At 42.0% G+C, this 9,631-nt stretch overlaps 1 protein-coding gene across 1 annotated transcript in view; it reads left to right on the top strand.

Moving 5' to 3' along the window:
- Positions 1–3,789: 3,789 nt before the first annotated feature.
- Positions 3,790–9,631, top strand: part of LOC121733834 (early growth response protein 3) — a 42,706-nt gene continuing 36,864 nt past the window's right edge. Inside the window, exon 1 of the mRNA XM_042124208.1 lies at positions 3,790–4,471. Coding sequence (XP_041980142.1) covers positions 4,201–4,471 — 271 coding nt within the window. The 5' untranslated portion in view covers positions 3,790–4,200. The remainder of the gene's footprint in view (positions 4,472–9,631) is intronic.

Genomic DNA, 9,631 nt, shown 5'->3' with positions numbered 1-9,631 from the left:
TATAATATTAGTATAGATAATTACGTCGAGAAGATAATATTATACATTAACTAGCTGACCCGGCAAACATTGTTTTGCCATATAAATAATTTTTAATAATGTGAACAATTCTTATTACTTAGGGATATGAAAAATAGATGTTGGCCGATTCTCAGACCTACTCAATATGCTCACAAAATTTCATGAGAATCGGCCAAGCCGTTTCGGAGGAATACGGGAACGAACATTGTGACACGAGATTTTTATATATAAGAAGATAATATTATACATTAATCAAACTACGCAGGTCCGCCATGTGCCTAAGAATCGACTTCTCTGATAGTAAAAAATGCAGAGGTAGAAAAATTAGAATCCTTTATTTTACTATGTTTATAAAATAAATTATAACTTTTTTTTGCGAAATTATTAATTCTTATATTATAAATGCGAAAGTGTGTCTGTATGTCTTTTTGTCTGTCTGTTTCCTCTTCATGCCCAAACCGCTGAACCGATTTTGCTGAAATTTGATATGGAGATACTTTGAGTCCCGGGAAAGGACATAGGATACTTTTTATACGGGGATGTACGGATCCGGTGCGATAAACGAATTTTGGCACAACGGAGTTGCGAGCGTCATCTAGTTTTTTTTTTCAGCAAATACTCATTAGGTTGCTTTTCCACCAGAGATGTGCGAGGATGCGTAGCGACTAGCGAGGGATGTATATATATAAATTCTGACATATTGTGTATTTTGTTGCCGCTATAACAACAAAATATACTAAAAACAAAATAAATTACACATTTGGGGGGGGCTCCCGTACAACAAGCGTAATTTTTTTGCTATTTTTTGCTCGATATCAATATTGGCAGCAGCTAGGCACTTGAAATACCCACAACATTCTTAATTATATTCGTTATTTTTATTTAAAAATGAAATTAAAGGAAAATAAATATTTAAGGGGAGCCATACAAAAAAATTTTTTTTTGCCAACTTTCGCTCGATAATGGTACGGAACCCTTCGTACGCGAGTCCGACTCGCACTTTGCCGATTTCTACAGCTCCGCTACACATCTTCGTAGGCACTTTTTCATCGCACAGCTTTGGTGGAAACACCTACACATTGTCACAGCACAGCTAGACATCCTCGCACGACACATTTCCATCGCACACCTCTGGCAGAAACGCAGCCCTCTGTAACGAAGTAGGCAAAGCTTATTTTAGTTACGACTAGACGGCTACCCACCTGAAAAACAATAATCCCACGCACGAGTTTAAACTAGCTAAGGACACTAATATAGACTACTTATTGACTGTTGTCAATAATAAATGTTATTATTCAAGGGTAGTTCCCGAACAGGTGATAGGCAACGTAGTTTCTTCGTTCGACTTTCAAAAAGTGTATCATGATACCCATTTTGAATAAAAAAATATTTTATTTTATTATTTTATTTATTTTACTGGATTTCCCAAACCGCTTTTTTGCGCGGCAAAGCTGAAAACTATACTAATTTTTACCCGACTGCCAGGAGGGTTATTTAAGATAAGGTTTTCATTTTAGATTTTAAAAGTAAAACATAATGCTTTTAATTTGGCCCCGTCGTTATTTTTAAAAATACTTAATTATTATTTTCCAAGATAATAAACATAAAAAGTTGATTTCCAATTTTGGTGGCTTGTCGTCGACCTATTTTACTCAATATCTAGACCGATTTACAAAAAACTTGATACTGGGTTGGATTTTTATCTTTATGTAGTCGTTTAATGTAGTTGACTCTTGATAATATTTGAATTTTACTGTACTAAGTTCTGTAGTTGAGATTTTATGATACAGTTAAGGTTTGTCGCAGAGATTTTACCAATTTTGGTATCATTTACGAAACTTTATTTCTACAAAATACCATTAATCTTTTAAGCATAAAAAATACGCCATTTACTTCATTCAGCCACACACTAACCCGTTTAGGAGGTGGCTGTGGGCTGGGTGGTACCAGTTTCCAGCCAGAAATGAAAGAAAACCGTCTTATCACAAAACCCCCGATTTTATGCAATTTTGGTGTACTTAAATTATCCTACTTGTGGCAATAATATCATGTCGTTATTTTGAATATTGGTAGAGTTTTGGTTTGTGAAGTTAATGTGTTATAAGTTATAACTTTAGTGCACGTAGTTATTTTTATATTACTTACGTAATACTTAATTTTATATACAATATAATATGTGTACATGTAAACAAGACTTTTGTTCAGTTGCAAAAAATATTCTTTGAACTACTGCAACTACTTTAAAACTTGCAAACATCGGCATGGACTGTGCAAACGGTGAATAGAAACCTAACAGAAAATGGGCAAATTTGCATTAAAAACGATCGACCCAAAGAGCCTTTTTTATTATTTTGAGTAGTCAAAAGTAACCAACCATCTACTCGCTTTTATCTTATATCTTTAAACGAGCAATTCTTGTATATTAGATTAGATTCCAATTGTATATACATATATATACAATTGGAATCTCGGAATCGGCTCCAACGATTTTCATGAAATTTGGTTTATAGGGGGTTTCGGGGGCGTTAAATCGATCCAGCTAGTAATAATTTTTAGAAAATGTCATTTTATTCGTGTTTTATCGAATACCGAGCAAAGCTCGGTCAAATAGCTAGTATAATATTATGTACGAGTATAATACTAATCCAAAGTAATTAAGAAGGTCACTGCTAACTATTAAGGAAGGAAGGAAACACATAAAGTCGATCAAATATTGGAATTATTATTACTCGTCCATCCTGAAAAGTTTTTTTCCTAATTATTTGTCACTCAATTTTTTTAAATGAGACTTTTAAATTAGCTTATCTTAAGTAGACTTCATTCATGGTCTCAAAACATTCTATGATACTATTCGGCTATAATACATAGCTTTTAATTAACAATAACCCTTGTTAATTAAAAGCTAGTTTTCGGTCACAAATCAGAATACTTTTACGACGAACGAAATAGCTAATTGAACTTTGCGGAGGCTTTTCATTCATCGTTCGAGGGCCAGTATTTTTGTATTCATGAATCGTATTGTAATGTATTTGTGTACAGAATCGTTACCAAATCCTTGAGCCCAATATCATGAAGTAAGTAAATCGACCCACGCCGCGAGCGCGGCGAGGCGTCTACCTCTGACATTTGCCGGCACGTGATCGACGCCCGTTGCCATGGTGACGGAGGAAACGAGGCCTTCGTAAATACACGCTGCCTCCGTTCATTTCGGCGACGCAATAATATCATAATAAAGGACCGACTGAGGATGCCACCATTGTCTTCGTTACCTCGCGTTTTAATGATCTAATAAGTTACATACGGTTAATGATTGAGGCAACGATCGTCGTCATTAAAAAATGGAGCACACACATCGTAATGAATAAGTATGACGCGAGCGAGCGTCTTCGGGTAGGAGGAAAACGATATCGTCGATGACAATCTCATGGAGGCGGCTTGCATCGTCCCGGCCGTGACGTATCACCTCCGGTCATGTTTTTTTATGAAACGTAATCGTTTATGTTGCATACGTAGCGGGTCGCGCGGGCGGGCGGGCGCGCGTCACGGGCACGCGCCGGGGGCTAATTGTGGCATCACCAAAACCGACTCCGGGAGCTCCGCGGCGCGCTCGGCCGAATGCGGATCGTGATTCAGCGCGGGGAAAGTGATGGGAGCGGGAGTGGGCCGCTGACGCGCGGCGCGACGAGCCTCCGTGCCCACGCGGGCACGCGCGCGCGCCGCCCGCGCTCGCCACTACACTCGTGCGCCCCGCACTTTTCGCGCGCCTCCCTTCGACGTCGCGACGCCGCGCCATTTTCCCGCGCACGTGGGCGAGGACGGTTAAGCGAGGGCGCCCGGCTCCGCCGCCATTAACTCGGCCGTCGTGAATGAACGCCGACCTCGACCGGGTGGATATCGTCCATTGATAGGGCGCGCTGCGGTCGGCGTCGCGCGCGACTCGCACGGGGGCGACGCGCCGCGCTCGCTCAGTCGAGCGCGCGGAGCCGCCGGCGCGACGGCACCACGTGCAACCTCTGTGTTCATTTACCGGTAGACCGTAGTGATGTCGGTGTGATTACCCGTAGTTTCCTATGTATACGTAACGAGCTGTGATCGTGTCAATTTGTAAGCGAGCGTGTGTCGGGTGTGCGGTGGCGACGGTGTGTGGTGGTGCGAGGACGACGGGGATGCGCTCGTGCGATGCTCTCGGTGATCGCGATGCGTCGGCCGGAGGACGAGGAGCTGGGGCGGGGCGACGGCGACGAGTTCATGGACATCTCGCAGATGCAGCTGCTGGTGGAGGCGGGCCCGAGCGGGCTGGGCGGGCTGGGCGGTCTGGGCGCGCTGGGCGGCCTGCACTATGGGGGCCCGCTGCCGCCGCACCACGCCGCACCCGTCACGCAGACCGCCACCTCCAGCACGGCGACCGTCGACGACCTATTCGCGCTCTACCTCACGCCGACCACTCACGGTGAGATACTACTGTCAGATCTCTACAAAACTTAGAGCTGTAAGGCCCAGCCCACCCAGGTGCTAAGCTGGTGAGCTTCAGCTTTTCAAAACTAAAGCTTTAAGTACCATCTGTGTCAGTCTCGGTTATTGCTAACCCCTTGACGAGATATTAAGTTTTGGCGCGAAAACTTTGAGGTTATGTTAAATTTTGATTTTAAGTAAAGAACGCTTTAAATATGCGGACGTATTATATGTTTAGTTACATCTACATCGCCCAATTCTATGATAATTACACCAATTATTTAACTTATGTAGCCAAAATAATTTTTGTCACTCCTACCTTTGACACATGGAACAGCCTACAAAGTAACTATTTTATATCAGAAAATTAAAATACATTGCTAATATGTAATTATTTCTGGCTAGGTTCTTTGGTTGAGGTAAAACAAAGTTAAAAACATACTGTATAGGTAAAATGAGTTATTAGTTTTTGCGATAATGGGTTCGATGATCTCAGAGTAGATTTTGCAAGATTTAGGATTTCCAAATTCATATTTGATTTATTAATTATCATTCGTTACCTATCGTTAAGTTTACATAAAATAAAAATAAATATATAAATAATTAAACGGAGTTTGTATATTCAATCAGACTGCTTTATTCGCATCTATTTTACGACTATGACTATGCTACTAGCAATAAATGATTGTATATAATTGGTGTGGTTTATGGTCAAAACTTTAGCTTTAGCTTTAACTTAAAGTAATTATTATAATAACTGCGCCTTGATATAGTACTTAACAATAAATCTATTTTACGATAGACTTATTTAAGAGAATAAATTTCTGGTCTACGTTAATTTTGATAGGGCCTAACAAGAGTCACGAGACACGAACAGTTCATAAGTTCAGTTAGCAATCTATATATTAATACGTGAGCCAAAAACTTTGTATCCCTTTTGACGAAAAATGGCGAAACGTACCTAGGTGAATGAAATTTTGCAGTTATAGTTTATATGGTGAAGGAGTGCATCGAGCTAATATTATTTTAAAATTATGCTTTTATCATACATTTTTTTAACAAATAAAACATTACATACACTACAACACACACACTAGGAAAATGACAGATTTTTGAGTGACAAGCCTATACATACGAATTATACTCTTTTATTTATTGTTGAAGTCTGTTGACAACAAAGTGACAAATTGTAAATGGATTATAGTTTTTTTTTTCTTGAATCTTAGATACTTTTAGACAATGCTTACATGGTCAGTCTTGGATCAGCTGAGTCCCCGAGACAAGAGTTGAAAAAATATAATAGTCAATTTTTTTTTACAAATTATGGGTAATAGTCCTAATGTCGTTGAAACTAAGGTCGAATTTCGACCATTGGGCGATCTCTAGTAATAATTATTGCTAACTGCTAACTCAGTCGAATATAATCAGATAAAAAGTTGATAAAATAAGGGAGAGGGTCCATACTAATGTTACCTCTTCACGCCCAAACCACTGAACCGATTTTGCTGAAATTTGGATTGGGGATAATTTAAGAATCCCAGGAAAGGACATAGGATACTTTTCATTCCGGAAAAAAGTACGATTCCCCGCGATAAACTAATTTTGGCGCAACGGAGTTCCGCGCGTCATCTAGTAACCATCTAACGTTTTTGTCTACCGAATGTGGGAGAGCCATGGTTTGAAATGAATAGGTCAGCTGAACCATATAAATAAAAAGGCCTAACAGAAAACCGACGTGAAATAACGCTTAAAAGACATTAAGTTTTGCCGGGTGAGTAATTAAGACCTAAAAGATTGGGCATTATAAGTACCAGAAACATAAAAGAACTACACCAGAGCAGTTACATTATTGTTTTAAGTTAACTCTTCTGCCCATTTTCGGTGGAAATAGGTGAAAAAATTACCTGATTGCAAATACAATATTATATGCCGGCACCCATAGACACTTTACGAGCGTACAGGTGTCTGTTACTTACCTGGATTATTTCATTAAAAACCGCAGTCTTTATGTCTTGCACAATGTTCATAATTTTGCGAATGTTGTTTACCAAAGTTTAGCTCTTCGGCAGATACTCGTTAGCATTATGCAGTCAGTTATGGTGATAGCAGACAAGCGATTAGCTCCGTCCGGTAGCGATAACGAGGAACGCTGATCCGCTCGCATTCTGCTGACGCGCCCGTCGCGTCGCATGGAGACATTGTCGCAATATTTTGCCGGGAGTTTTATTTTTATGAACTACTAGATGACGCCCGCAACTCTGTTGCGCCAATATTCGTTTATCACGCGGGAACCGTACATTTTTCGGTATAAAAAGTATCCTATGTCCTTTCCCAGGATTCAAAATATCTCCATACCAAATTTCAAAATCGGTTCAGCGGTTTGGGCGTGAAGAGGTAACAGACCAGACAGCATGGCAGACTGACAGACTATATCCAATTATATATATATATATATATATATATATATATATATATATATATATATATATATATATATATATATATATATATATATGTAGCGAGAGTAGGCAACACAGTCGGGTGACGGTTGCTAGGCGACAGACTGTGAGGGATCGGAACTTGGTTCTTGGCGATATTGTATGTTTTGTAACCATTTCTAATTTACACTTTGTGGATTCTGTGGTAATAAACGATTGCACTGCATTACACTGGCGCCCAACCCGTGGCTATATTTTTTTTCAAAGAAATAACAGACCCAATCCCAGTGCTCCGTGAACTGTTTAGCTAGCCGCTAGCCGGACTGGTATCGAAAATGCCACGAAACACAAGACAACATCCCCGTTACGAGAGTGAAGAGGAGACACAGCAAGCAAGCGACGACGGAGAGCCCGGGAACGAGACGATGGTTTTCGCCGACCCGCGGCCCACCCCGTCTACATCTACCGCGGCTGCTGGAGCATCTACCACCACCTCGACAGAACGAGTGATGACGGCGATGTTAGAAATGATGATGCAATCGCAGCGTACGCAGGAGGAGACCAACAGAGCCCTCCTGGAAACACTCCGAGCCCTCCCACGGTATGACCCATCCGGCAATTTCGGAGCTTTCACCCCAAACACGGCGACCTCAATGCAGAGAAGCTCGACTGCCCCTGCTGCAGTCGCCGCCCCGCCGGGCAATTTCACTAAATGCACCGCGCGGTTCAACGGGAAATCACGCGACACCGAGAAACTGGAGGCCTTCTTGGACGCCGTGGAGGTATATAAGGAATGCGCAGACGTCAGTGAACAGCACGCGCTACGCGGCCTGAGCATGTTGCTAGAGGACGACGCGGCTCTCTTCTGGCGCGGCGTCAAGGACAACGTCTCAACATGGGCGGACGCCGTCGTGCGGCTGCGAGGCATGTACGGCACCCAGCTGCCACCATACAAGATCTTCAGAGAAGTTTTCCGAACTGAACAGTGTGAGACTGAACGTGCCGACGTATTCGTGTCGAGACTGCGTGCCCTAGTAGTGAAGCTACCCTATAAGGTTCCGGATGCGATGCAGATCGATATGGTTTACGGGTTATTGCATAGGCGTATTCGTAAAAGATTGTCGCGAGATGATGTAACTTCTATGGACAACTTCATAGAGAAATTGCGAGCCGTAGAGGACGCGATCGCGGAAACCAATAGGTTATCTATTGTAATCCCTTCCCTCTCGCCCGTGCCCACGACCCCGGCTAAAATTGTAGAACCCGCCCAAGAAAGAGGCCCTAATACACGTTCGGCCCCTACTATGAATTCGGTTCTCACGCCAAACTCGAATCAATTATCGAAACGTAATCGGATACGTTGCGCGTATTGTAAATTGTATGGCCATATTATTGACAATTGCCGCAACCTGCAAGGTAAAAGCGAGAACATCGGTAAGTCAGAGTCTAATGATATTTCTAGTACTTTAAGGTGTTATGGATGTGGCCAGCAAGGAGTAGTAAAGTCGAAATGTAAAGTCTGTTCGAACACACAGAGAGCTGGTTCGAAACCAGCTGATTTCAACACTTTTTCTTGCGATATCGATTTGCCAAATACTTCTTTAAGTACGGTCCCGAGCGAGAATAGTGTGAGTTCAAACTCACAAAATCTGGGGGCACGGCAGTGCCTCCGCCAAGTCGAGCACGATATATTTTTGAATCATAATAATCGCCCTTGCAATTTACTTTCGAGTAATGTTTATTGCGACGGCGACGACAAAGCCGCTTTTATAATAAATAATTCCAATGTAAAGGAATCCGAGGCTTATGATATTGATGCGACGTCACTTCCCACCGTATGTATTAATGTTGCAAATCGCGAAGGAGTGGCTATTATTGATACCGGCGCAACTCATTCTATAGCTAGTACTAAGCTGTACTCCGTATTAGTTGAACAGGGTGTTCGATTTAAGGAGACAGAGCGCACAATAGGATTGGCTGATGGAACGCATAGTAAAAGAAGAGTACTTACCGCTGATGTAAAAGTCACTATTGGAAATCGCGATGCAATTATTGAGGACCTGCTTGTCTTACCAGGAGCCTCAACTAGGACGTTGTTAGGACGTAAATTTGTTAAAGAGGCTAATATTATCCTCGACATTCCGCACGATGTATGGTATTTTAGGGATAAACCGGATCAGACTTTTGATTTCGTTAAGTCTTATTTCCTTATCAGTCCCGAGCCGATCGCGGACAGCAGTGGATACGGTTTGGGAGCGGCTTTAATGCAGGGGGAGAATCAGGTAAAAGATCCGCATATTAGGAAAATATTAGAAGACATTAAATCCGAAGATCCAATCCGTCGTAGACTATGGACGGATAAAGGTCAAACTTATTTTGTGCCAAAGAGGAATAGCCCTTATAAAATAAACAAAATAATAAATACCTATGAGTTGGGTAGTTTCAGTAATGGCACCTCCATAGGCGAATATCACGCGACACGCCTTACCCCATTTGTTGGTCCCATCCAAACTCCTCTAAAGGACAAGCGCAAACGTGGACGGCCACGAAAGGGTCCTATCCCAAACGCGGGGACGTCAGGTTCGGGATAGAGGGGGAGGATGTAGCGAGAGTAGGCAACACAGTCGGGTGACGGTTGCTAGGCGACAGACTGTGAGGGATCGGAACTTGGTTCTTGGCGATATTGTATGTTTTGTAACCATTTCTAATTTACACTTTGT

This window comes from Aricia agestis, chromosome 14 (genome assembly GCF_905147365.1).
Source record: "Aricia agestis chromosome 14, ilAriAges1.1, whole genome shotgun sequence".
NCBI lineage: Eukaryota > Metazoa > Arthropoda > Insecta > Lepidoptera > Lycaenidae > Aricia > Aricia agestis.
The sequence above is the reverse complement of the archived record's forward strand: the minus strand, read 5'-3'. Positions and strand labels throughout refer to the sequence as shown.